The sequence below is a fragment of the Phalacrocorax aristotelis genome, chromosome 5 (genome assembly GCF_949628215.1).
Source record: "Phalacrocorax aristotelis chromosome 5, bGulAri2.1, whole genome shotgun sequence".
Taxonomy (NCBI): domain Eukaryota; kingdom Metazoa; phylum Chordata; class Aves; order Suliformes; family Phalacrocoracidae; genus Phalacrocorax; species Phalacrocorax aristotelis.
In genome coordinates, this window is record NC_134280.1 from 68,738,904 (window position 1) to 68,765,697 (window position 26,794).

The following is a 26,794-nucleotide window of genomic DNA, read 5'->3' on the forward strand; positions in this document are numbered from 1 at the left end:
CGGGTGAGTCAGGCCCAAAACGTGGCTTCTCTCCCCCTTCTCCAAAGGACTGCGGGTGCCTGCGCAGCGATAGCACCGCTGCCCGCCAGCTCCCGCCCGCCACAGCCGCCTCCCTTTGGAGACACACCGCCATGGGCGGCTCGGGGCGGCTCCTCACGGAGCGCGGGCCCGGCAATGGCGGCCGCGCACCCCGAGGGCATAACGCAGCTAAAACGGTGAAGTAATAAAATGCACCGGCGCTGTGTGTTTCCTCAACTCCACTGCGGCTTTCCCATATGGAAAACTAGCTTAAATGAGCCTGCTTTTTAAATAAATAGAGATATAGGTATTCTCAACGTGCAGGCGAACGGCGGGGGCAGCCTCGGGGTCCTGCCGGGCTGTGCGGCGCGCGCGACCTGGGCCGCGCCGCTCCCACGTGGTGTGCCGCGAGCCGGCTGGACCGCCGCGGCCGCCTGAGGGGGCGGCCTTCCTCCTCCTCCTCCTCCTCCTCCTCCTCCTCAGCGGCGGCGGGAAAGGTGCCGGCGCCCCGCAGCCATGCAGCGCCGGAAGGTGGACAACCGCATTCGGGTGCTCATCGAGAACGGGGTGGCGGAGCGGCAGCGGAGCCTCTTCGTGGTGGTCGGCGACCGCGGCAAGGACCAGGTAAAACACCCCCCCCCCCTTTGCGGGTGGGGGGCTCGCCCCGCTTCGAGGCGGGGGGTGGGTGTCCGTGCCGGAGTCGAACCGAGCCTTTGAAGGGCGGCTGACCTGTAATCCTCCGGTTCCCCCTTCTTCCTCTGTAAAGCAAGGGTTAAACCCGCCCCGAGTGAGGCAGAGGCATGGCGTGCTACGTGTGGCCCGGGCCGGGTAACTCACCGCGGGGCAGGAACGCAGGAAGGTGTTAGACATGGTTTAGGAGACTTTGTCCTTCAGCATCTGCTGTTTGAGAAGCTCGTGAACATCAGATAAAGCAAGTGCAGGCAAATCAGGATATATTTTTACACCGAGGCAAAATATATTTAATTTTCTGGCGAGTAGGAGCTTCTTTCCTATCTCGGTTCTGTTGTAAGATGTTGTGGTTTTGCCCTCGAGCTGTGTTTTACGTACCGAGCCATCTTGCAGATGTCACCGCACCAGAACTTGGACTGGACCTACCTCGTGACGTAGTATGGAAGAAATTAACCACCAAACTTATTTCTCTTCAGGGACTCTAGACTTGTGTTTCTTGAGTGGGAAGGGAAAGAACGGCACAGCAAAACTGTAACGTTTTAGGATAAGTCAATTCTGTTAGCTCTGGTTCCTGGGGAAGTAAAATAAACTTAGCTGTAAAAAAGCCTTGGAAAATAATGAGTTGATCAGGTGGCAGTACAAGAAAGTTATCGTTTATTTACTGCCAAAGCAGACAGGTGAATTCTGGTGGGGCATATCCTGAGTCTGGTTGCGTTCAGTATTCACTGGTGAGCTGGATTGCAAAGCAGCAAGCGTGCTCACTGAATGTGCAGGCTACATAGCAGCGAGGTGGGTTGTCAAGCCTGCCAGAGGATTAAAGTTCAAGATTAAATCTTGTTAAAGTGTAGAAGAAGTCTGAAATACGTTGTGCAAAATCTATAGTAAGAGACAAATACTAGGAACTGTATTTCGCTTGGAATAATAACCTCCTGTTTGTGCAGTTGTTAGCAGTTCTGGCAAAGAATGCAAAGCAAACGGTAGGTATAATTCAGTGTCTTCAGTGCCATTCAGCCCTGGAGAAGGCACAGACACGCATGTTTCTGTAAAAAGGAACGTAAACTTCACAAAATGTCAAGGGATCCTTCTGTTTTGCACAGGGTTTGTTGGTAGAAAACACAGCTGTAAAATCAAGAATAGCAAAATAATTTGTTCTTCCGTGTTAGCTTGAGAGTACAGTTGTTCAGGAACATTTCTGTGTCTTGGCAGGTGGTTATACTTCATCACATGTTGTCTAAAGCAACTGTAAAGGCCAGGCCCTCTGTCCTATGGTGTTACAAAAAGGAGCTGGGCTTCAGCAGGTAAGATATCTCTCATGCTGCGGTCGCTGCTCTGTGTGAAGCAAAGCTCTGGAACTGGTCTGCAGAGAATGTAGGCTGTGTGATTTGGTTGTAAGGAGAAACAAGATTAGTTCTTGGAGGAGCTATAGGAAGTTTGGTCTTCCAGAACCAAAATTTGGCTTCCGTAATAGAGTTGACATCAGCACTAGGTCCTTCTGGTTTCTTTCTGTAGCTCTAATGCTTACTCTGTTTTCCTGGACCGATCTCTCCCTCACTTTTTTAATCTCAAAAGGCCAAAACTTTAATTCCTCAGCAATAGTTAGGAGTGAACGCAGATTAAGTATTAGAGTGCCTTCATTTTGAAAAAAAGCATTTAAAATTTTAATTCTGAGATTAGTGTGCGTACTTACAGCCCTCACACAAAGTCAGGAAGGAAGCGTTACCTGTAACTGCGTGATTCCAACTAAGCTGTTTCTTGCAAAAACAGCCGTTTCTGTGCGATATCCACTGCTTTGGACTGAAGGGACGTGGGAACATATTGTGAAAGCAGCAAGTGTGATCCAAGATTTTTTTCCTTGGAGGCTGTGCTCTGACTTCCAATTAGACTCACACATAGGCATGAATGCACTTTTCCCAAACCATTTTCCAAGTAAACCTCTGTATAATTTTGTTCTCCAGCCACCGGAAGAAAAGGATGAGACAACTACAGAAGAAGATTAAAAGTGGAACTTTAAACATAAAGGATGATGATCCTTTTGAGTTATTTATAGCAGCCACAAACATTCGCTACTGCTATTACAATGAAACTCATAAGATCCTTGGTAACACTTTTGGCATGTGTGTACTTCAGGTAAGGAGTTAAACTTTTGACTTAAGGGCATTATTCTAGTATCAGTCGCTTGTGGGTTAATGCAAATGTTAAGTGTGAATTAAACTTTTAAGAAATAGTGTTTCCAGATTTTCTGTTCCTTTTAGTAGGTGCTAGTTGCCCTTGAGAGCTCTAGGCAACTTTGAAGTTTTATTAATTTCCTAGGATTTTGAAGCCTTGACTCCAAACCTGCTAGCTAGAACTGTCGAAACAGTAGAAGGGGGTGGAATCGTGGTGATTCTCCTGAGAACGATGAACTCACTGAAGCAGCTTTATACAATGACCATGGTATGTTCAACGTAACGTGTCTGTTTTACGTAAGCAGGTACATCGTGGTGATGCTAAGTTCTGCTTTTGTTATGGGCTGCGGTCTTCCTTCCATCATCTTTCCTGCTCCTTCATTCATCTGTGATTGAATGTCTTATGCAGTTCTGCCAACCTCTGTGTCTTGAAACGCTCCTGGGTTACAAAGAAGAAACACTTGTCGTTCACAAATGTAACTGTGTTCTTTTGTTTCACCATAGTTTTGGAAAGTATTTATGCTGTCTGCCCGTGTAACAGAAAGTTAAGTGAAAAATAGGCCTTTTGAGTGTTTTGTGACCTGTTGCTAGGTGAGATCAGCTTCACAACTACTATATATTTCTAGATACAAACTATTTACACTGAGCATACTTAGACCTAGAGCAGGAACTGTTTCCATTAGTAATAATGCCAGTAGGTGAATTAAATGATAGATTGTTTTCTCTTAGCATCCCTGAGGTGTTTGATATGTTCTGTACCTGGCAGAGTTGACCTTTAAGTCAGGCAAGAATAAGTAAGACCCTTGTGAAAAGTATTGGCAGGAAAATACATTTTTAACAGGTATTTGGAAAGTGTGAATGTTTCACAACAAACAAAATCAGAATCCTGTCTGGGATGCGGTGTTGATGGAAGGGGAGGCTGTAATCCACAAGAGTGGAAGAGCAGTTGGATTGTCCCATGAGTAACGATCTTGTAAGTAGCACTGTTACTGCTCTTCCTTCTCCAGGTAGACTTTTTCTCTTTCTTTCAGGATGTGCACTCTCGATACAGAACAGAGGCGCACCAGGACGTGGTGGGACGGTTTAACGAGAGGTAAGCTATTACGTGTGTAAAGGATCTAGGCTGTATGCCTAAGAGAAGCATCTGGAACAACGTCATGTATTCATGTTAGGAAAGCATCCTAATAACTTTGCATTACAATAGGGCTTCTTGGCTGCTTCAGTTTTGAACAATATACTGTTCTCAGAATGAATGGTTTGTTGCTGGAGGAATTGTATACAAAATTACAAGGGATATATGCAAATAGGCCCAAATTTGTAAACTGTTCTGAGTCCCTTTCTTGAAACGCTCTGTAGAAACACGTGCTCCAGATGCACCAAAGTTCAGACACTTATTGCTCTACTGTGGAACATGAAGCTGTTTAGTGTGGTTTTAGCAGTGTCTTGTAAAGGTGTTTTCTCTGCTTTTGTGGTATAGAATAAGCAGCTGTTATTGAGAAAGTGAGCCTTAGCTCGTAAGAAAATTGCAGAAATTGTTCTTTAACATGCAGGTGGTTATATATCCTATATATATATCCTAATTTTAGGATGAATAAGCCAGTGCTGACTGCAGTTTTTTGGGGTCAGCGCTTCTCACAATGGCTGTGGATTCACATCTTATGCTTTCGTGCAGCTATCTCCCGCTTAAACGCTCTCTTGGTAGATTGTCTTTAGTTAGTGTTCTTCTTTGGAGACATCCTGGTAAGTAAATACCTGTTTTGTGTAGACAATCCTGGTTTTATGGTAAGAGGCATGCTGCCAGCTGCGTGAACTTGTCATAGCTCAGCTGTAAGTAGCTGTAGCTGTGAACACTGTGTCTGCGTTTAGAAAAGAGTTTAACTACCAAAACGCAACTGTGTTGCTAGTGTTTTTCCTAAGCTGCCTTTGCTTTGCTTGACTGCTCAGGTTCATTCTGTCTCTGGCCTCGTGCAAGAATTGCATCGTGATTGATGATCAGCTGAATATCTTGCCCATCTCCAGCCACGTTGCAAACATCACACCGGTTCCGCCACAGTCGCAGGTCAGTAAGCAATGTTAGCGCTTTTCCGTGGGAGAAATTGGTCTGAGTTGACTATGGTGTGTTAAAGATTTAAGAAAGGGAAACTTTCACCCTGATCTATATCAAGTAACAATCTTGCAGAGAGGAAGTGAAATGTTCTGCAAAAATCATACGTGGTATGGGTGAAGCACGGGAAGCTCTCTTTTCTTTCTTCCTTGGTTTTGTTTCTATCACAGCTTTTTTTGTGCTTGCCTTTATTTATTTTGCTGTGTTGATGTTTAGCCTAGTGAGGTGGAGTTAATTGCTGTGGCTGCTGTTTCAGAAGTGCATAGAGAGATTTCAGGCTGATGGATAGTGGGGATGAGACAAATAAAAAGACCTTTCGATGGTTGGAGGGTGGGAAGACACTTTGGAAATAAGTATATTACAAGCTCAGGAGACAACTGATACCTTGAAGCTGTGGTAGTTGTTTCAGTTTCTGGGTTACCCATGCCACATCTCGGGAACCATTCGCTGAATATAAGCCAGGCATATAGCTTGCTCTGTTAGAAATGTATCCTTTTATCACTTTCAGTTATAGAATAAAGTCAGATTGAACCATTTAAAAATAGAAATCTCTTAAGTTTTTGAAGGGGTTTGTGTAGCCTAAGAAATACCAACGTAGGTTCTGTCAGAGGTGGTAAAAACGTTTTAACAGAGCACTGATTGTAAAAAACAAAACAACCCCCATTTAGCATGAGAACAATATTGACAGCAGCACAAATGCTTATCTGTTGGATGGACAGGCTGATGCCTTTGGAATTTTAAGTGACAATAAGAAAAATCAGAATTCATTCCCATTTAAAATTGATTGCTTTTGCATCCAAGTTTATTGTTTGGCTTTGAAAACCTTGGTATTGGTTTGAAAACTGATCTATTGCTGCTGCAGTAGTTTCTCCCCCTACGTGGCAATATGTACACCTTGTACGACAGATATAACAAAGATCATAAAATTTTGGTACAGCCTGAAGACTGAAAAACGATTTAAATTCTTCAGAAAATTGGTCCATGGTCCCTTTTTCCTAGCGATGCCATCCTCTGGTTACCATGTACTGAAAAATTCTTTTCTTTTTAACTCCAAGCTTGGGGAAGCTGGGATACCTGTCTCTTGTGTGACCATTCTCCTGGAGATGCATTAAAATTGAAGTATTAAATACCTGTCTGTCATTTAATTTTTTCTGTTTCTAGGGAGTATATTCAACTCATGGTAATGTTTCCTTTCAGATACCTTTTGTCAGGCAGAGAAAGAGATCAGAAGACACCACAAAGGTATAATTGTGCAGAAGTGTCCTTTACTAACCCTGTTATGGTAAATCCTGTGCTTACAGGAGGATAATCTTCGGCCGCAGGACTTGGAGCTGAAAGAGCTGAAGGAGAGCTTGCAGGACACACAGCCTGTAGGAGTTTTGGTGGATGGCTGTAAAACCCTGGATCAGGTTGGTGTGGTGTTTAAGTATGAGATACTCTGTGCTTGACAGGTCACCTTAGGTACTGATGTCTCTGTGTCTCATCTCGCATGTAATCAAATCTGAGTGTGAACAGTGGTGGGTGTGGATCTAGAGAATTCCCTTGAAAAGTTGATCGGACATGGTAGCACAACAACAGTATCAGTAATTTTCTTCATGAGGTTGAGAATAAGTGGAAGGACTAGAATGGAGACAGGCAGCTGATCTGGAGAAGTCACCATTTAAAAGATGATGAGCTCTCAGGGTTTGAAATAAGCAGGAAACTTAACCTGAAGTTTCTGTTCAGTTTAGTTCTGAATAGAAGTTGGAAAGTTGTATTTTAATATGCCCCTATTCCTGCCTCCCTTACACATTTTTTACTTCAATTTGAGACTGTCTGACTAGTGCAAATGAAGGCCCTATTGCAATTGTCTTTCCTCTTTTGGTGTATCCACTGAGAAGTTGCAGTTCAGCCTGGTGGTGCCCAGAGCTGTGCACTGCTTCAGCCCTTTTATAGTAGGTCATCTCACTGCCCAGGTATGTTCACCTTCCTCCTCTGGGAGCAGTGTGCCTCTTCCCGTCTTGCCGAATACACTCTGTGGTCAGTGGCATGGAGGCAGTAATTGGCAGTTGCTGTTACTGATTGTTAATCTGTGTTTTGACCTGAATAATTTCAAGAACTCATTGGGTCAAGATTACCACTTCTTGTACATTATTGGTCTGGGTTTAATGGTCACCTCTTGTCTTTCTTTTCCTTCTTCCTGTTGTAGGAAAGAAGACATGTACTAGTGGTAAGCGTAGGTAGTGCTGAAAGTAATTTAAACACAACTGATTTTTGTTCTCTGTTTTTTTCTGATCATCAGGCAAAAGCAGTTCTAAAATTTATTGAAGCCATTTCTGAGAAGACTCTGCGGAGCACTGTGGCATTAACAGCAGCCAGGGGACGTGGTAAATCTGCTGCTTTGGGCCTGGCCATTGCTGGAGCAGTAGCTTTTGGGTGAGTGATCCCCCACAGTCTCCCAGACTTTATTTGCATCTATGAGATGGTTATTATTTTTTTTTTAAAGAGATGACAGGATCTGAATATATTTGTAATTTCCAGTCCTACAGCCCTTCTTTTTATTTTTCTTCTATCTTTTGATTACTGCATACACTAATATTCAAGTTTTTCTATTTAATAGTAATAAGGAAACTTCAGTCTTTGAAAACCAAAATAATCCCACATAAATTGACATAAGTGTCTAAAGACATCTGGTGTGTTTTGGTTATTAGGTAAAATCAACCCCTTATATAAACATTCTACTTAACATGTATATGTAAAATTTGCTAGAAAAAGAGTTAAACTCTTGTTTTGTTTTTCTGTGCAGTTACTCCAATATCTTTGTAACATCTCCAAGCCCGGATAACCTTCACACTCTTTTTGAGTTCATATTTAAAGGCTTTGATGCACTGCAGTATCAGGTAAGGACAACAGACTATTTTGCAATACTTTTACAGCGTTCCTGCTTAAGAGTGGTTTTGCATCTCATCTGTGATTTTTGTTTACATATATTAGCTACCAGCCTTTTTAGTAATGTTCTGCAAAAACAAATCATAGTAGTTATAGAATCATAGAATCATTAAGGTTGGAAAAGATGTCTATGATCATCAAGTCCAACCACCAACCCAACACCCCCAGGCCTCCTAAACCATGGCCCCAAGTGCCGCGTCTACACGGTTTTTGAACACCCCCAGGGATGGCGACTCTCCCACCTCTCTGGGCAACCTGTGCCAACGCCTGACTGCTCTTGCAGTGAAGAAGTTTTTCCTAATATCCAACCTAAACCTCCCCTGATGCAGCTTGAGGCTGTTTCCTCTCGTCCTGTCACTGGTGACTTGGGAGCAGAGACCAACCCCCCCCTCACTCCAGCCCCTCTCAGGCAGCTGCAGAGAGCGAGAAGGGCTCCCCTCAGCCCCCTCTTCTCCAGGCTAAACCCCCCCAGCCCCCTCAGCCGCCCCCCAGCACACTTGCTCTCCAGACCCTGCCCCAGCCCCGCTGCCCTTCTCTGGACACGCTCCAGCCCCTCAAGGCCCTTCTTGTCCCGAGGGGCCCAAACCTGAGCCCAGAATTCGAGGTGGGGCCTCCCCAGGGCCGAGCACAGGGGCCCCATCCCTGCCCAGCTCCTGCTGGCCACACCAGTGCTGACACAAGCCCGGGGGCTGGTGGCCTCCTTGGCCACCTGGGCACTGCTGGCTCATGCCCAGCCGGCTGTCAGCCAGCACCCCCAGGGCCTTCTCCGCCGGGCACTTCCCAGCCCCTCTGCCCCAGGCCTGGAGCGTTGCCGGGGGTTGGTGTGACCCAAGGGCAGGACCCAGCACTTGGCCTCATTAAACCTCACACAATTGACCTCGGCCCACTGATTTTTATTTTTATCCTTCTTTATTTTTAGTTTGGGTAAATCAGTTTCTTTGTGAAATAGTTTTTAACATAAGTAAATAATTTCTCAGCTCTGAGGCCTCTGAAGCTTTTATAAGAGTTTTAAACTAGAATCTGAAATAACAGTGTACTCTTAGAGAGCTTATTTTGATGGTAATGATGAACAATATTTTTCTTAGATCTTGGCTTGTTCATGCTGTTTAACAATGTTTTCTTTCAGGAACATCTGGACTATGAGATTGTTCAGTCTTTAAATCCAGAGTTTAATAAGGCTGTTGTCAGAGTGAATGTGTTCAAGGAGCACAGACAGACCATTCAGGTAACTGGCCTCTTTTGCACTCTTGCCTTTCTACGTTTTGTTCCTAACTGTTGGCTTTACCGGTGCTGTAGTTGTTTTGATTTTAAGCATGTTCATTTTACGGGATGTCCTGACTGATTTTGCTTTAAGGCAGACCGTTTTTTTTTTCTGGTGAGCGACTTTCACAAAATATCTTATTTCTTTCTGTGAATAACTTGTAGATTACAAAACTCTCTTGGTAATTGCTTGTGGGTTTCTTCTTGAAACAAAAGCAAACGAAGGTGAACGAAACAGTAAAGGAAGAACATATGTTTCTAGTGATTAGATTTCCTTTATTTTAATTATGTCTGCAGATAAATTTGCATGGAAATGTGCAAAACAAGATGTGTGACCCAGTCCTTGTTAGGTTAACATGAACCCTCTCCTGACTGTTTGTTTTCATGTCTCAGTCTCTGGCTTGATGGTCATGGAGAACAGGAACAACAAACAGCTTTTCAGGGCTCCAGCTTTGCCAACTCTGACATTTCCCTGATTCCCAGACAAGCTATTGTTGACAATGATGGTGTCCTCTCATTCCTTGCAGTACATACACCCTGCTGATTCTGTGAAACTCGGTCAAGCTGAACTTGTTGTGATTGATGAAGCTGCCGCCATTCCTTTACCCCTGGTGAAAAACCTGCTCGGCCCTTATCTTGTTTTCATGGCTTCTACAATCAATGGGTAAGGCTTGGGCAGCAACTGTCTACCTGGGAAAGCAGTTGTGCAAGTGCTTGTGGGCTATTTTTTATCTACAGTACTTTTTTTATTACACACTTCTACACCAGGTTATGCTAATTCTTGATCTGTCGTGGAACTGCTCCTTAAAATAACCAAGAGTCAGTACTTAATTTGCTGCTTTCCTTTGGTTCTGCTGTGGATTCATTAGGTGTTTGACTTGCACCTCTTCTGTTCTGCTACGAGGAGCAAATACATAAGCAGGATTGTGCAGTCTGTTAGGAGAGAGGGAAGGGTGACATCTTCCTTCCAGTATGGTGAGACTAAGAAGGTGGCAGGGTAGGCTGCCCTGTCCTACCTGCTCAAAAACATCAAAAGGCAGGGATTCTCACAGGTGGTTGGGGTGCTCACAGGCCTCTGAACAGCACATAGCTCTGGGTGGCGGCCTGGTTCTGTGCTGGAGCTTCCCTGTGGCTCTGGATTGTTGTTTGGTTATTTGCTTCAGACTTTTGTCCTCTGCTTTTCAGGTATGAGGGTACTGGTCGATCGCTATCTCTGAAGCTCATTCAGCAGCTCCGCCAACAGAGTGCACAAACCCAAGTCACCATGACAGCAGAGAACAAATCCACAGCTACAGCTAAACTCGCCTCAGGTACTCCATTGTGTTCTGGACTGCGGTGTATAACCATGCTCTCCAGTGCTGCTGACTGGTGACCCCTCTGGCCATCCCATGTGGCCACTTACGTTGCAGCTGTAGTGGTGTGGGAAAATGAAGGAGCTCTCCTCTGTTTTTCCCCTCATGCTTTTCAGATGTAAAGGCTTTTAAGGAATGAAGGCTATATGAGTAATGATTTTCTGACCTCCTGGGAGCCCTTCAAAGGACACTGATCCTGTTGGATTCTTTGCTAACTGTAACTTCCAACACTAAATGTTCTTCTCTGAAATCTGTTTGCAGCTCGTACATTGCATGAAGTCTCCCTCCATGAGTCAATCAGATATGCCCCTGGTGACCCAGTTGAAAAGTGGCTAAATGATCTGCTGTGTTTGGACTGCCTCAACATCACCAGAATTATCTCTGGCTGCCCGCTGCCTGAGACTTGTGACCTGTATCCTTACTCAAATGTGCTCTGATCAGCATATATTGCTTCCAGGTGGAGGCTTTTTCAAGCTGATTAATAGTGGGTTCTCTGGCTAACGTGATAACCTCAGCACATGACCTTTTGGTGAAAGTCTCTTAAGACCACACTTCTGGAGTTGAGCTCTTACCACTGCCTCATAAGATTGGTGGTGTGTGTTACCAGGATATTACCAAACTCCAGTTTTACTGCAGAGACAATTCTAAGGAAGGGTTGAATGACAGAAAGTCCTTGTCGGAGTTATAAAAGGTTTGGCTTTAAAGGTGAAGGCTGTGAAAGCTGTGAACACTGCCCAGAGTCATTCATTCTTGTAGCCAGAGCTGTAGAGCCTAAGGGCACAAGCCAGCTTGTAGCCCAAGGCTGTACTGAAAATACTACTCTTAAATCAACAAGGAGGTTGTTTCTTTAACCACTGTGTTTAGATACTACGTAAATAGAGACACACTTTTTTGTTACCACAGAGCATCAGAAGTATTTCTGCAGAGACTGATGGCCCTCTATGTGGCTTCACACTACAAGGTAAAGCTTCTGCTACTTGTATCAACATCTCAGCTAGGAATTTTGTAGAGGGAGCAGTGCTTGTTAAGACAGTGTAATTGAATCGGCCTAATTGAAGTTTCCGAACAGCTTCGGTTGCTTCTTGTTATATACAGATCCATATTCTCCTTTCTCTGAGAAGATCTTTGCCTTCATCTTGGCCGAATATACTGGATTCAGAGATATGTGGAATATTTTTGTCTTGAGAAATTCTGGAGACTAATTTCTAGATGAGCCTACAAGCTTGTTAGAATAGTATTAGTGATGAACCTCTTTTGCAGTTCTCTTTACTGTATTCTAGTAGCCTCAAGTTAACCAAAAGAGCAGTACCGTTGTACTACTGAAAAGAGAAATAATTCATCTCAAGGTTTCAAGAGCGTGGGTGACTTGTAAATGTGAGTGGTGAAGTCTGTAAGTACTGAAGTATTGAGTACCAAAAATCTCTCACTTACAAAAAATGATTTAAGGTTTGGTGGATTAAGAGATAAGTAGCTATATAAAAAGTAGAAAGTTCAGTTCCACGCATATTAGAGCAAGAGGTTTCACTTGAGAAAAACAGATTCTGTCTGGTAGTAGAACAGCCATGAACTGGCCTGTGAACTTCTTCATCCATCATTATTGTACTAGTTCCAAGTTTCTTAATAGCCCTAAACTCTGAAAATGGAGGAGTGTTCAGTAGTCAGCTACTAACATTACACAAGACTTTGAAGCTTTTCTCATGGAATAGTTCTTCACCTTGCTGATATGCCTTTACCCTCCAGAACTCGCCCAATGACCTCCAGATGCTATCTGATGCACCTGCCCACCATCTTTTTTGCCTTTTGCCACCTGTTCCACCTACCCAGAATTCGTTACCAGAAGTACTTGCAGTTGTTCAGGTAAGAGAGCAGCATGTATCTAGGAGGTGAACTGTTCAGTAATGAAGCAGCACCTGCTGTGAGACCATATACTAATAGTGTACTATGGCAGCAGCGTACTCTCTAGGAGTAGATGGTAGCTTAGGGCTGTGTTTTTGTGTGTCTTACAATGGTGTATTAAGGCCGATTTTCCCCCCTCCCCTTCCTTTCGTTAACACTAATTGCTGCATAAGTATATTGTGATGCTGATCCTTTCACATATACCTCCCCGTCTCCACAATGTGTTTGTGCTGAGAAGCCTTCTGAGGAGCTGAACTACTGCTTCAAGGGATGACTTTGTCCTCCTATTTCAACTTCCTGCAAGGACAGCTGGTTCACTGGTTTACTCTGCTTATCCATGTTTCTAGCATTCCTTTTATTTGCAGTAGAACTGCAAAAATACAAGCTCCTCAGGTGTGCGTGCTTAGAGATGTAGAAATATTTCAGCCCTTGACTGTTGGGTGTCTTACTATATGCTTGCTTGCTTCCTTCCTTCTTTAAGAACACAGATTCTTAATTATCTGTGTTCGATGCAGCTAGTTAAATCGAATTTTTAAAAGAAAAGGCCCCATTTACATGAACAATTTATGGCATTTAAAGAGAAATATTGGTGGGACAAGCTTTTATGTTTGCTGTTGATGGACTACAGAAAATGCATAGAGCACTTTCTGTGCTTTAGTCTCATAAGGCTTCTGTTGCGCCGTAGCGTAACACTTACTGCGTCAGATATGCCTGGCTGGCCCACTGATGTGCCTTTTGAGACAGGGCTTTTAGGAGCAGAGCCTCTTTGTTCGCACATTACGTGTTTGCTCATCATGTTGCAGAGCAGGGATGACATGAAATGTCAATACTGCATACTGAACTCAGCAACTGAATTGTGATGGGTTGGCCCTGGCTGGATGCCAGGTGCCCACCAAAGCTGCTCCATCACTCCCCTCCTCCGCCGGACAGGACAGAGAAAATATAATTATAAGGCTCGTGAGTAGAGATAAGCACAGGGAGGGATCGCTCACCAATTACCATCATGGGCAAAACAGCCTTTACTTGGGGAGATTACCTTAATTTATTACCAATCAAATCAGAGTAAGATGAGAAATAAAACCAAATCTTAAAAGCACCTTCAACCCACCCCTCCCTTCTTCCCAGCCTTAACTTCACTCCTAATTTTCTCTACCTCCTCCCCTGGAGCGGCACAGGGGGATGGAGAATGAGGGTTGTGGTGAGTTCATCACACACTGTGTCTGCCGCTCCTTCCTCCTCCAGGGGAGGACTCCTCACACTCTCCCCCTGCTCCAGCGTGGGGTCCCTCCCACGGGAGACAGTCCTCCACAAACCTCTCCAACATGAGTCCTTCCCATGGGCTGCAGTTCTTCACAAACTGCTCCAGTGTGGGTCCCCCACAGGGTCCCAAGTCCTGCCAGCAAACCTGCTCCACCGTGGGCTCCTCTCTCCACGGAGCCACAGCTCCTGCCAGGAGCCTGCTCTAGTGTGGGCTTCCCACAGGGTCACAGCCTCCTTTGGGCATCCGCCTGCTCCGGCGTGGGCCCCTCCATGGGCTGCAGGCGGATATCTGCTCCACCGCTGACCTCCATGGGTGCAGGGGCACAGCCTGCCTTGCCGTGGGCTGCCGGGGCACAGCCTGCCTCACTGTGGGCTTCACCATGGGCTGCAGGGGAATCTCTGCTCTGGTGCCTGGAGCACCTCCTCCCCCTCCTCCTTCACTGACCTTGGTGTTCCCGAGGGTTGTTCCCCTCCCATACTCTCGCTCGTCTCCAGCTGCAATTGCTGTTGCGCAGGTTTTTTTCCCCTTCTTAAATACGTTACCCCAGAGGCGCTGCCGCCATCGCTGATGGGCCCGGCCGTGGCCGGTGGCGGGTCCGTCATGGAGCCGGCTGGCGCTGGCTCTCTCCGACATGGGGGAAGCTTCTAGCAGCTTCTCACAGCAGCTCCCGCTGCTACCAAAGCCTTGCCATGCACACCCAATACATGAGTATAAGTTTTGATTCTGCTGCAGTGGACTGACTGTAGGAGGAAGTGCTTTTTTTCCATTAATGGTCTTTTACCTTTTCTGGCAGGTGTGCATGGAGGGAGAGATCTCTCGCCAGTCTATCATGAACAGTCTGTCTAGGGGAAAGAAAGCTTCTGGTGATCTTATTCCCTGGACCGTTTCAGAGCAGGTGAATAATTTGGCTGGGTACTCACACCCAAGATATATTTCAGCACAATTTCTTATTTCCAGAGTACCCATCTGTGTTCTTTAAATTGACTTTTGTCTCTTATGCAGTTCCAAGATCCGGACTTCGGGGGCCTCTCTGGTGGGCGTGTTGTTCGCATCGCAGTTCATCCGGATTATCAGGGGGTAAAGTATTTTGGAACCCAGTTATTGTGAATAGTCAGTCAGAGGATGGCTGTACGGGCAAACTTCAAGAACAGGGCAAACATTTCAGTTGCTCCAGTTCTCAGAATTTTAAGCCTGGGTTAGGGCCAGCGGTAGTAACAGAGCGGGGTCAGATGCACAGAAATGGTGCGGTGCCACAGCAGGCTGGGGGTGTTCCTCTGGGTGGGGAGCACACCAGTGCTCCTGTCATTACTAGGCAGCATCCCAAGCAGCGTTACACAGTCAAGATCCGGTGATACTTACTGTGAGATTACCAAATGTTCACGCTGGTGTTTGGCATTTTCTTAACGCCAGACTGAAGCACCAAGAATTATTACACAGTCCTGAACTACTGACTGGGCTCTCATTGTGGTTTCGGACATCCGGGATCTGTAGTGTCCTTCTCTGCTGTGTGGCAAAGGAAATGCATTTTTGCAGTGACTGAATGATCTCTGCACTGATGATTGTTAATGGGTTTGTAAGGGGAGAATGTCGTGGCCCTGTCTTAAAAACTAGATACATCTTTTTGCTTATAGTGTATTGTCCCTACTTCACAGATGGGCTATGGCAGCAGAGCTCTGACTTTACTGCAGATGTACTATGAAGGCAAATTTCCATGTTTGGAAGAAAAAACAATTCAAAAGCCAAAAGAAATTGCAACTGTAAGCAGCGAGGTATGGAGCTCAGTGCATTTCTTGTGTTTTCTGTTGTGCTAAGCTGTTTGTCACGGTAAGTCTTGATAATGATTTCTCTGTGTAACGAGGAAATACTCTTATTTTTCTTACAGAATAAGAGACTGAATTTGCAGATTTCTGTGAGGTTTGCTACTAACCCATTTCCACTTTTTCTTTCAGACTGTTAGTTTATTAGAAGAGGTTGTGACACCTCGGAAAGACTTGCCTCCTCTACTTCTCAAACTGAGCGAGAGGCAAGCTGAAAGCCTAGACTATCTAGGGGTATCTTATGGCCTAACACCGAGATTACTCAAGTAAGATGTTCTTTTATTTGCTAGTTACATCCAGTGCAAAAATATCACTGTATAAATTGTATTAATTAAAATAATATATTATAAATAATACAACGTATATAGATACAGATGCAGATATTTTAGCCCTTGGACATTCTCTTTATCTCTGTGTGCTTGACTTGGTTTCTAAAACTGGGACGGGCCCAAGCCCATTTCGGTAAGACCTTTTCTTGACATACAGTAGGGCTGATCCTAAGGACATCTTTCAGGGTAGTTTTTCCTCAAATTCCTCCTGAGGGAAAGCTCATTCCCTTCTTGATCATCTCTGTGACCCTTCTGAACAGTTAATTAGCTTCAATTGCTCAGTTTTCCAGGCTAGAGAAGTAAGAACAGCCTGTAATAGGTAGGGAGAAGTTAAATACTACTTCCTGTGACCTGTAGAAGCTTGAGCTGCAGCTGATCTTATTCCCTAGTTGTTAGTTTCCTGAGTAATGTAAATGCTTTTCACCAGCAACTGCAGCTGCTTCTTGCTTTTCTTACCAGGGAGGAACTGAGTTACTGCAGCTGTAAATAATTTATTAATTTTTCTTACATTTTACCTCCACTTTACAATATAGTTTTAGATAAAAGTATATGATTTTATAATAAATGCAAATTCTAAAGTGAATGGTTCAGGTGTCTAACTTTATTTGAATGATCCCTCTCGGGGCAGAGGGGGAGAATAAGGTGTTTCGCTACTTCTTTTTTGATTAATTGTTAGCCATGGTGGGATGGATAAAAGAAGGATGAATGGTGGGGCAGGGAGAGGCTGGGGTGCACGTGTAGGGCTTCCTGCTGAAATTTTGCAACGTCCTGCTCAGCTGATGAGTAGTCCTCCCATGGCCTGCGGAGGTGGGTTGCCAGTGACAGTTGCTCTGGGGCCTGGCTGCTTTCTGTTGTCTGGGATGCCGTATGTTTGGTCTCAGGAGGCCTTTTTATACTAGTCCTCCTCTTACTGGGCAAAATGAATTGTAGGGTCAGTTCAAAACTAAGATGCAAGAGGGAACCGGAGGATGGAGAAGGGATGTCAGCAGGATTTTACTGATCAGTCTGTGATTCTCTCTGGTCCACAAATGGCTATCTGAAACCTGGAAGTTGCCAGGGAAAAAATCATCATTCATCGAAGAAGAGCAGAGTCTCTGAAGTAAACTGTAAATCCTCAGCCCTTCCCCAGGCTATCCCTTGGGAGTCTGTGATATTATTGGTCAAAACCTGTTCGTTTTTAAAGGAGGTCCTGGAAGCATGTCAAAATTGGTAACTCTTGTATCATGTCTCTCAGTCTTTGGAAGTTTCTTCAGTTTTTGATCTTAGAGCCATAATTCTTCACTCCTCTAAGTTAGAACCTCCGTCAGGTTGATTGCTGTTACTGCTTTCTGTCAGCGTTCGTTTTCATGAGTTGCTGGGGTGGCTTACAGACTTTTTGCCTAGTTTTCAACAGTTGTTCTCATACGGTGGATAGATGGCATTTAATCACAAGTATTGTTGTAGAATCAACAGCTCCATAATTCTCAGTGCTTTTTCCCTTTCCCCAGGTTTTGGAAGCGTGCTGGATTTGTGCCAGTTTATCTAAGGCAGACACCAGTAAGTAGCATACTGTTTCTGAATGAAATCCAGCCCTATTGAAATCACTGGGCATCTTGCCATTAGCTTCTGTGAGATGTCGTTTGGGCAGGAAGGTTTTCTGAGACTACATTTGGGGTTTGTTTTTTGTTCATTTTTGTTCTTTGGGCCTCTAGTTAGCTAAAGGAGTAAAGTTTTAGGGTTGTGAATGTGGTCTTCTAAGTAGTTTGCACTTAAAAATCAGAGCAAAGGTGCAGCTGTTGAGGGTTATTAATGTGGTCATTGGTAAAATATGCAAGTGGCCCTTGAACTGAGTGCTCTTGTTTTTCAAGGTAGTTACAAAAAGTAGCACTTGCAGTTACAGTACTTTGGAGAGAATACTTTGTTTGTCCCGGGTCACTGCATTTTTCTGGCTCTTGAGCTGTACCTGGAATTTGCAATACTGGTGACTACTTGTTACCTCAAGAAGCCCAAATCCCTCAGGGCTGGGATTTACCAAATTATAGAAGTTCATAGGTTTTACATTAGGTAGTGGTGGTCAGTAGCAGTTGATAAATGCATTGTTGTTGTTGATTTAGAAGACCTTTGCCTTCTTCAGTTGAGCATAGAGTGCAAAAGGTTCACAGGGATGATGGGAAATGTATCTTATTTATTAGAATGACCTGACTGGTGAGCATTCGTGCATCATGCTGAAGATGCTGAATGAAGAGGACGCTGAACAAGAGCCTTGGCTTACTGCCTTCTGGAAAGGTACCTTTGATTTTGCCGACACTAGAAGAATCTTCTGGGATATTTATTCTAGAGGTCCACAGGAGTTGTTTATTTTTTTCATCTCACCCTATAGATTTTAGGAGGCGGTTCCTTTCCCTGCTTTCCTACCAGTTCAGCACGTTCTCTCCCTCATTGGCATTGAATATTCTACAGAACAAAAACATCAAACAGCAGCCACAAGCACGTGAGTACCCTGGCTCACAATGGCCAGTTAGATTGCAGTTTAAGGTCTATGTATATGTTTATCAGAGTTCTAAAATACATGCATTATGTGATGTCTTTTGTGAGGTGCTATGAATTGCCCTCGGTCAGTTATGGTGTTTTGTTCCTATTATGCAGAAAAATGCTCGTATTTCTAAAATACTGTATTACTAAATAGTAGAAGCCAAGAGGGCATTTTCTGCCACTGAAAATGGGTAGTGGTGGTTTTTTGGTGTGTTTTTTCTTCCTGCTTTTTTTGATCAAAGATTTAAGTAACCCAAAATTAGAGGGCTCTTGACTGTAACAGCTAAATGTGTGACAAAACATGGATGGTTACTGACACCTGCCAAATCCAGTATGGAATTAAAAGGGAAGTCTTGGACAGCAAGGGTCAATAGGCAGAGCAGCTTGCTTAGGATATTAGCGAGAATATTGTTGTCAGAAATTTGGAACTTGGAATGTGATGTCATTCTAAGAGAGGCTTTAGTTCAACTGCATGTCATTGGGCTCAGCGCAGCACATGTTGGGGGAAACACACAGGCAGTATTAAAAAAGGGGCCAGACAAGACAGGTCTAACAGTCACTTCTGGTTTAAAAGCAAATTGCTGTTTTCTGTTTGCCTAAGAGAGGGGAGTTCTCTTGAGAGAACTTGGTAAACTGTGTCTTGGGGGTGTTTAGTATCTGCCTTGGTGAAAGAGTTTTGGTTGCTGCTACAAGGGAACAAAGGTCTTTAACAGCAAAACCAGCGTAAGATAGTTAAAGACCGGGCAAACTGTGTTTCTCAGCCCTCACTGTTTTCAGTCTCTCTGGCGTCTTTGAGTTGACATGCTGGTCTGTTTTGACAGTTGCATTGTTTTTCATAGGAACTTATGTCTGTCTGAAAAGACTTTGAATAACCAAGCCAGTCTGAATAGCAGCGTTGTACCTAGTGTGTTGAATTCTGAAGCATGTTGGGAAGTGAACCTATGGGATAGCAGCTGGCCTTTACTCAATGATGTGAAAAGGAACTTGTTAAATTCTGAGATCCTGGATAATTATGAAGAACAGCCTTGACATTGTTGTCCTTTTATTGTACCCATCAGCCATCAGCCGTGCTGAATTAGAATCAGTTTTCATCCCATATGACCTGAAGAGATTAGAGATGTACTCTCGCAACATGGTGGACTATCACCTCATCATGGACATGGTACCTACCATTGCCAGGATGTTTTTTCTCAACCAGATGGGTGACATCTCCCTCTCTGCTGCGCAGTCGGTATGTATCACTGTGAAGCCATGCTTCACCTCTCTTTATATATGTTTTTGGAATAGTTTCCTGTTTCATGTCATCTTCACAAAAATAATTTGCTTCAGTTAATTGCTTCTTTTGTAGCCCTCTTCATGATTTCTCCTGCTTGTAGTGTTCTTCCACCTTTGGCATTTGCTTTCATAGAATCACAGAATGGTTTGGGTTGGAAGGGACCTTTAGAGGCCATCTAGTCCAACCCCCCTGCAGTGAGCAGGGGCATCTTTAACTAGGTCAGGTTGCTCAGAGCCCCGTCCAGCCTGACATTGAGTGTTTCCAGAGATGGGGCCTCCACAACCCCTCTGGGCAACCCATTCCAGTGCTTCACCACCCTCACAGTAAAAAATTTTTTCCTTATATCGAGTCTAAATCTCCCTTCCTTTAGTTTAAAACCATTAACCCTTGTCCTGTCACAACCGGCCTTGCTGAAGAGACTGTCCCCATCCTTCCTACAGCCCCCCTTTAAGCACAGGAAGGCCGCAATAAGGTCTCCCCGCAGCCTTCTCCTCCCCAGGCTGAACAACCCCAGCTCTCCCAGCCCGGCCTCGCAGCAGAGGGGCTCCAGCCCTTGGAGCGTTCTCATGGCCTTCCTCTGGACCCACTCCAGGAGATCCATGTCCCTCCTGTGCTGAGGGCCCCAGAGCTGGACGCAGCTTTGGGTAACAACTGTAGGGATCATATTCTGTTGTGTGTTCAGTGCAGTGCCCCATGCATTGTATGCTGTGAACTGTTGTTTAAAACCCCCTCCAAAACTTCTGGCTCTTGAACTGCACTTCAGGAGAAAGGTAGTCATCTGTGCTAAGTATGGAATGGCACCTGCCATCTGCAGAATAATTTAGGGGTTTTCCAGCAAAGCTTCATCTTGTGCCAGAGAAGCCTTGTACTACTAGAGCAGAGCAAGGACTTGGTAAAATGTAGGGAGTGTAGAGGGTATTATTATTTATTTGTATTTGCTCTAAAAGCCTCCGTAACTGAAATACATGTAATTTTCACAGGCCCTTTTTCTGGGGATTGGCCTACAGCATAAATCTCTGGACCAACTGGAAAAGGAGGTGGAACTGCCCAGCAGTCAGTTGATGGGCCTTTTCAACAGAATCATCCGCAAAGTAGTTCAGGTAATAGTGTCATGACAAGCTTTGCCTTGGTTATATCGGACCAAAGCGTGATTCCAGTACCGAGCCTGGCCCTTAACAGAAAGCTGAACCAGAACTGTGTATCTTTAACATGTCCCAGATAATTGACTGTGAGCTTCTTTGTAAGACGGGAAAATCCCAGTGGGAAAAGCAGGTATTTATGGCATTGACTTATATAGTGTTTTCCCAAATAACGGGGCTTGTCGTGTGCTTTTAAGTGTTGAAATGTCCTGACCAAAATGCTGAGCGTAAACCCATGCTGCCCACTGAGCCTGAGCCATTTGTTTACGATTGTTCACTGCACTGGGGGCATCTCAACTTTTCTTGAAAACAAACTCTTGCAACGTCGTTTAGAGGTAGGCTTGAAGTCCAGTGAAATAATTGGCAAGTTTTGGATCTGGTTTTCTTTCTGTCTGACGTCTGTGATGAAGTGAGTAGTGTGATGGGTTATCAAATGGTGAGGTGGACAGAACGCTTGCTGACTGCTTGCAGCTGCTTGCTGAGGCTGGGGCCTCTGGTTCTCAAGGATCAGGATACGGTAGCAAAGCTCCTGCAGTCTGGCATAGGTCGTTCATTGGAGAGGTGATTTGCTCAGCTTTACACCATTTTAATTACCTTGAAGATTGAAGATAATAACATAAAAATGCAGCTTTTAGCTGCAAACGTTAATGGAAGGATGCTGTATTAATGAAGTATGTTGTGAACTACGAGTTCTCCGCATTTATGTGAGTGACATTGAGTGCTGGTTGATTTTAGTTTTGTGCTTTTTATAAAAGCTATATATAATTCTGCCTTCAGGAAGCAGCCTTGAGCTTTTTATTTCAGTATGACGGAATTCCTGCATCAGAAATAACTGCCTGCTAACGTTTGCAAGGTTAAAAGAGTTTCATGGGGACAGACAGCATTTTGTGTTTATTTTAAAGCAATAACCTAGGAGAAACACCAGCAAGTCTTACATATGTTGGCTTACTGCATTTTCAGTTGTTCAACACGGTCCAGGAAAAAGCTGTGGAGGAGCAGATGGTGGCAACAAAGGATATTGTAATGGAGCCAACACTGAAATCTTTAAATGACGATTTGGTAATTATGAACTTTCTTCTTCATACATATGTAAATACTTTATGGTAGTTCCTTTGGGTGTAGAAGCCTTGTAATCTAAATTTTCTTGGATGGGAAGAAATCCACACCAGGTCTGTCACTTTATGGTAGTTCAAACCTGACAGCTTTGCATTACATGATTGTGGTTAATCTGCAGTAAAGATTATTCACAGAACCTACTGAGCCGTTCTTGGAGTTATATATTACAAGTATGTGTATAAAAATAACATAAAAATGCAATTATGTAAAAGAGAGAAGCTTTTCAGGATTGTCTGGTATTTGCTTTAGGGGATATACTTCTCTTTCAGTGGGAAGGGCGCTTTCCTTGCTTCACATGGTCATTTGCACATAGAACTGAACACATTTGTCATGCTGTCCTGTTGTAGGAAGAAGCAGCGAAGGAGTTCCAAGAAAAACACAAGCAAGAAGTGGGGAAGCTGAAGGAATTGGACCTTACACAGTAAGAATTTATCTGTCTGAGTCTCAAATCCAGTTTTCCCCTGATAATCTGTTTGAATGCTGGGTCACTCGCACATCTTGCTGAGACTTGTGCACGAGGCTGTAGTTGGAGTATCAGAAACTGAAACCATCAATAAAGGAGAAACAGCAGTGGGTATTTTCAGCGGTGGCCAGGTAAGATCAGCAGATGCTGCTACACTAATGGAAACTTTGGGTATTGTGTGCCTGATGGTCAATCCCTTAGCCTTTATCGGCTCTGTTAGCAGCTGCTTTGTTTCACACTCAGAACATTCTTTCCAGTATGAATTAAATTCAGTAACAACTTCTGTTCAAGGCCATTCACCTCTTTATCTCAGTACACTAATTCATTGCCTGAGAAGTGTGTCATGCTCCCAAGTGGGAACTCACCGACTTCCCTTTTTCTGCTGGTATTGTGAACAGAAAGCGAAAGGCTGCGAGTTAGCAGGTCGCAGCTGATCAGCAGTGAGATCTGTCTGTCCCTGGAACTGTGGAAATGAATTGTTAGCACTGGGGCTCGCTCATCCTTACAGTGCTGCAGACAGATGATGTGCTGCAATCAGAAACGCTGGATCGGTTCTCAGCTCTGTCCCAGTGCCTCTGGCATGAGCTTGAGCACGTTCTTCTTTTATGTCTGTTCTGTTTTGGTGCTTAAATGGTAAATTATTCACGGCAGTAGCTCTTACTATGTATCTATGTGTCCATCTTGATCCTGGCTGTGAACAGTATTTATATTATAAGTTATGCAGTTCTATAATGTGGAGTAATAAAGCAAGCTGCCTGGCTGTGGACGGTTTCTAATTCTATAGTTTCCTGTGCTTCTAGAAATAGTCATTAGTTTCCTCAAACCAGGATACCCGGGTCCTGTTTGCTGTCCAGCTTAGCTGTGTGTGCAACTCAAGCGAAAACAGTACCCAGCTAATTTTAATATTCTCTTCTTGAACAAAAAAAAAATTAAAAAAAAAAAAAAAAGCCAAACCACCAGAAAACTAGCAACCAACCAGAGCTGCTTTTACTAACTACAGGGTGCTTGGATGCCTTTTAACTGCTGTACAGCTGGACAATTTGTAGGATACTGAGTTGCTGAACCAGCAATTTACTCGAAGCGTCAGCAGATGTCTCTGTCTCTGGACTGACAGGAGTTACACATGCCACCGAGTCTCTCCCTTCTCTCTCTCCTCCTGCCACTTTTTGTGCTGTTTACTGATGCCCCAGCAAAGTTGTCTGGTTTGGCTCCAGAGTAATCTCCGTTAAATCTGAGAAAAGGACAAAAAGCTTCTTTGAATCTTTGCTTGTCTTGTTTGAAGGAAGGACAAAAACGGATGTGATCTGAAGTGACTTGCAAGTCAGTCACAGTAGGAAAAAATATAATCAGAATTTTAAAAAAGTTTTAATTCAATTTTTTAGCATTAATATTGTTACATACCTGTTTGTCATTTTGGACCATGATCCTTTTTTTTTTTTCCCAAGCCAGAATGGGATTTCTGTTCCCCTCCATGAGGGGAGAGAGAGACAGAAATCTATTTTGGACACTTTTCAATACACGTTATAGAAAACTAGTAGAAGAAACAGAGCTGTTTGATTTGAAAAGGTTCTCTCCGGTGTTGTTTGGCTGTGTATGAACAAAGGCTAGCCTATCCTAAATCTCGAAGAACTTGAGATGGAGAGCAACCACTTAATTTTGCTACAAGACTGCTTTGCCTAGTTAAATTTGGATGTGATTTCCAGAGTACTTGAAGACCCAGACAAGGGGCACGGAACATGAGCTGATTTGAATAGCAATTGTTGTCTAAATTTCTCTTTTCAAAAGAAAGCTGCAGGTCTTCAGTTTTTCCCAGACTGATGCAGAACAACGGTACCATTCAAGCTTACTTGTCGAAGAGAGGCTGCTAATTTAGCTAACCTTCCATAAGCCACTGCTTTTTGCATCCTCTTCCTTTACCACCACATCCATCCTCCTCCTCTTTTTTGGAGGGGGCAAAAGAAAAAATAACTCTCAAGCTTTTATAAGTAAATTTATATAGTGAATATAGATGTGATTGTGGTTGGAGGCTTAAAGCTGTAGTGATTGAAGGCCTATCTTTTAAGAAATCTAGTGGACAAAGTAGAAATATACACCACTGCTATGGAAAGTGTAACCTTTGTGGCCTTATTTTTTGCTTTCATAACAGCACTGCTTCTCTGAGGCTTTCGTAGAACAGTTTTGTCATGTTTACAGTAGGGGCTGAGAGAACTTCCTTTGACACTGACCAGCTTTGGATGGGGACAGCTGTTGGTTGTTACTGACCTAGTTTGGACTGAGTCTGCTGAAGTTGTGACAAGCTATTGCGTCCCTTTGCCCGTCTGGTTCTGAATGTATTTCCAAATACTGATTTGGCTGGGTGCTGACACAGGGGCTTTGTCTGCAGAGCAGTGTGTGCCTGACAATATAATCACCTTGGTTTTTTTTTTACTTTGTTCTGGCAATTTTACTTGGATTTTCCTTTACCTTTTTCACTTAGATATATTATCCGGGGTGATGACGAAGAATGGAATGAGGTGCTGAGCAAAGCAGGACAGAACGCTTCCGTCGTCAGTTTGAAAAGGTTAAGGAAGTTGAAATACTGCACAGAGGTCTCTCTGGGCTTTCCTGCTGGCTTTATTGTAACGTTTTTCAAAAGCACGAAGCTGAAGAGTTAAATGCAGATAAAATGAACTTAGCGTCCTTGATAGATTCTCGGTTTTCCTGGAGAAATGGGGGTGTGAGCACCTGAGAGCTCTCCTGGGTACTCAGTGGTTCCTCTAAGGGCGCTGCTGCGGATTCTGTGTTGCTCTGGAGTATAGACCCGTCTTCACGTAACTTACCTGCTTATTTTAACTTTTTTCTGTTGCCATGGTTAAGTCTTGATCCTGATCGTGCACAGAAGTTGGTACTATTCCTTCCCTGGGTCACTTTTAAAGAAAGAACTCATTCCCCGTAACTGTCGCATTTGCTTTGGGAGCTAACGCTGGGGGGAGCCTGTGATAGTCCCACTGGAGAAAATGCAGATCCAGGGAAGAATAATTCTTTCAGATGTAAGCTTAAGCCTACAAAATACCGAATCTGTGTTTCTGCAGTTCCTTCCTTTTCATCCATCTTCTTTCTTCTGCCTTGCCCAGCATGGAGTCTTTCCTCATCTTTTCCTTGGGGATTTATAGTTGAGACTTGCCTGCTTGCTTATTTCCCCCTCCTGGGGTGCCTGACAGCTGGAGTAATCATGGGGTCTCTATTCCACCCTTTGCATATTCGTGGGTTTTTTCATGAATGCTGGAAGCTGTGAGTTTCCAGAAGCCTTACAGGACAGAGAGAGTCTTGTCAGTGCTTATAAAGATTGAAGCTCTGTCACGTTTGCTCTAGTCAGACTCTAGTGCAGGAACAAAATTGCATGCTTAAAACTGTCAGTGGTAATATTTTTTCTGGGTGCTCTAAATTCCAGGTGCCCCATATGAATTGCCTTTAGGACACGTAACTTGAAGTCTTGAAAAACAATGACAAGAGCTAAAACTCGGAGGTCTTGCGGGATTTAAATTGGGTTAGAGGATCTGAAGGCGCTAGAAAATCTAGGTCATCCTCTTGTTTGTGCTTTCTCTAGCACCAGTTTAAATGACCCAAGAAATCGGAAGCATTTCCTCCCAACCACATTTCTGTGTAGACCCTCTCCCCCTTTTACAACAAAAATTTCCCAGCTGGATGGGAGTCTAGTGTATTTTTAACAGATATTTTGTTCCTGTTTCCCAGTGAGAAGAGAAAATTAGAAACAGGAAGAGGACCCAAGCAACAGAAGAAATTTAAGAAGACTAAAGATATAAAGCAGAAGTGGAAGAAATGACTTTAAAGCCCATCGGTGAACTTTAATTAACAAGTGACGGGCTTGTACTTAAGAAGTACTATTCTCCTTTAAATCAAGAGACTTTCTTTTGGGGGGTGAGAGCTGGAGGGAAGGAAAAGCCTTAGGGGCATTTTTAAAGCGTTTGTATTATGGGAAGTACAGCGACACTGCCAGGAGACAATCTAGGAAGATTTTTTAATGAAGTGTGACTGCGGGTCTTGAGCGAGGCACTGTGCAACACGTCGGGATGTTACGAGGGTGCTTTAGCAGCCACAGAGCTTCACTGAAAGAGGGCAGATCAATCTGTAAACTTTCCTGCTTAATGGTTGGTATCCTTATTAAAAAAAGCGTTTGGACAACAAAGGATAGAAGCGCGTTGGGCTTTGGCACGTGACCCTACCTCTTAGCACTGCGGCACAAGTGGATACGTGCCGCTGCTGGTTCAGTAGCACTACAACTCCCTTGTAGCTCGAGGGAGTTCTCGGTGCAAACGACAACTGACTTCTTATTTGGGGTTGGCTTTTCAGTGAGCACTAACCGTGTTCTCAGTTCAGACTCGTGATTCGGTCCTCGCTCACAGGAGTTCAGGGCACACAATGAACACTTCTATTTTGGAAGGTAGTCTATAGTTTCTACTTAACTGTGC

At 44.0% G+C, this 26,794-nt stretch overlaps 1 protein-coding gene across 2 annotated transcripts; it reads left to right on the forward strand.

The window, feature by feature from the left end:
* Positions 1 to 397: 397 nt before the first annotated feature.
* Positions 398 to 26,511, forward strand: NAT10 (N-acetyltransferase 10). 2 transcript variants are annotated; one of them, XM_075095031.1, is made up of 28 exons: positions 398 to 642; positions 1,915 to 2,006; positions 2,664 to 2,835; positions 3,019 to 3,141; positions 3,905 to 3,966; positions 4,818 to 4,932; positions 6,279 to 6,386; positions 7,259 to 7,392; positions 7,763 to 7,856; positions 9,032 to 9,130; positions 9,693 to 9,829; positions 10,351 to 10,475; positions 10,779 to 10,929; positions 11,382 to 11,478; positions 12,258 to 12,374; positions 14,468 to 14,569; positions 14,677 to 14,751; positions 15,327 to 15,443; positions 15,624 to 15,757; positions 17,308 to 17,356; positions 17,992 to 18,085; positions 18,180 to 18,290; positions 19,390 to 19,562; positions 20,588 to 20,707; positions 21,707 to 21,805; positions 22,210 to 22,283; positions 24,802 to 24,885; positions 26,058 to 26,511. In XM_075095031.1, exons 1-28 carry the CDS (start codon positions 535 to 537, stop codon positions 26,146 to 26,148), a joined length of 3,057 nt encoding a protein of 1,018 aa, XP_074951132.1. In that variant the 5' UTR covers positions 398 to 534; the 3' UTR covers positions 26,149 to 26,511. The 2 variants fall into 2 exon arrangements, with proteins under 2 accessions (XP_074951132.1, XP_074951131.1); XM_075095030.1 differs by lacking the exon at positions 26,058 to 26,511 and having other exon boundaries at positions 24,802 to 25,003.
* Positions 26,512 to 26,794: the final 283 nt, after the last annotated feature.

Coding starts and splice junctions, on each gene's coding strand:
- NAT10 (XM_075095030.1), top strand. CDS start 535: ATGCAGCGCCGGAAGGTGGACAACCGCATTCGGGTGCTCATCGAGAAC. Junction 6,387..7,258: donor GCTGTAAAACCCTGGATCAG/GTTGGTGTGGTG, acceptor TCTGATCATCAG/GCAAAAGCAGTTCTAAAATT. Junction 11,479..12,257: donor ATGTGGCTTCACACTACAAG/GTAAAGCTTCTG, acceptor TTTACCCTCCAG/AACTCGCCCAATGACCTCCA.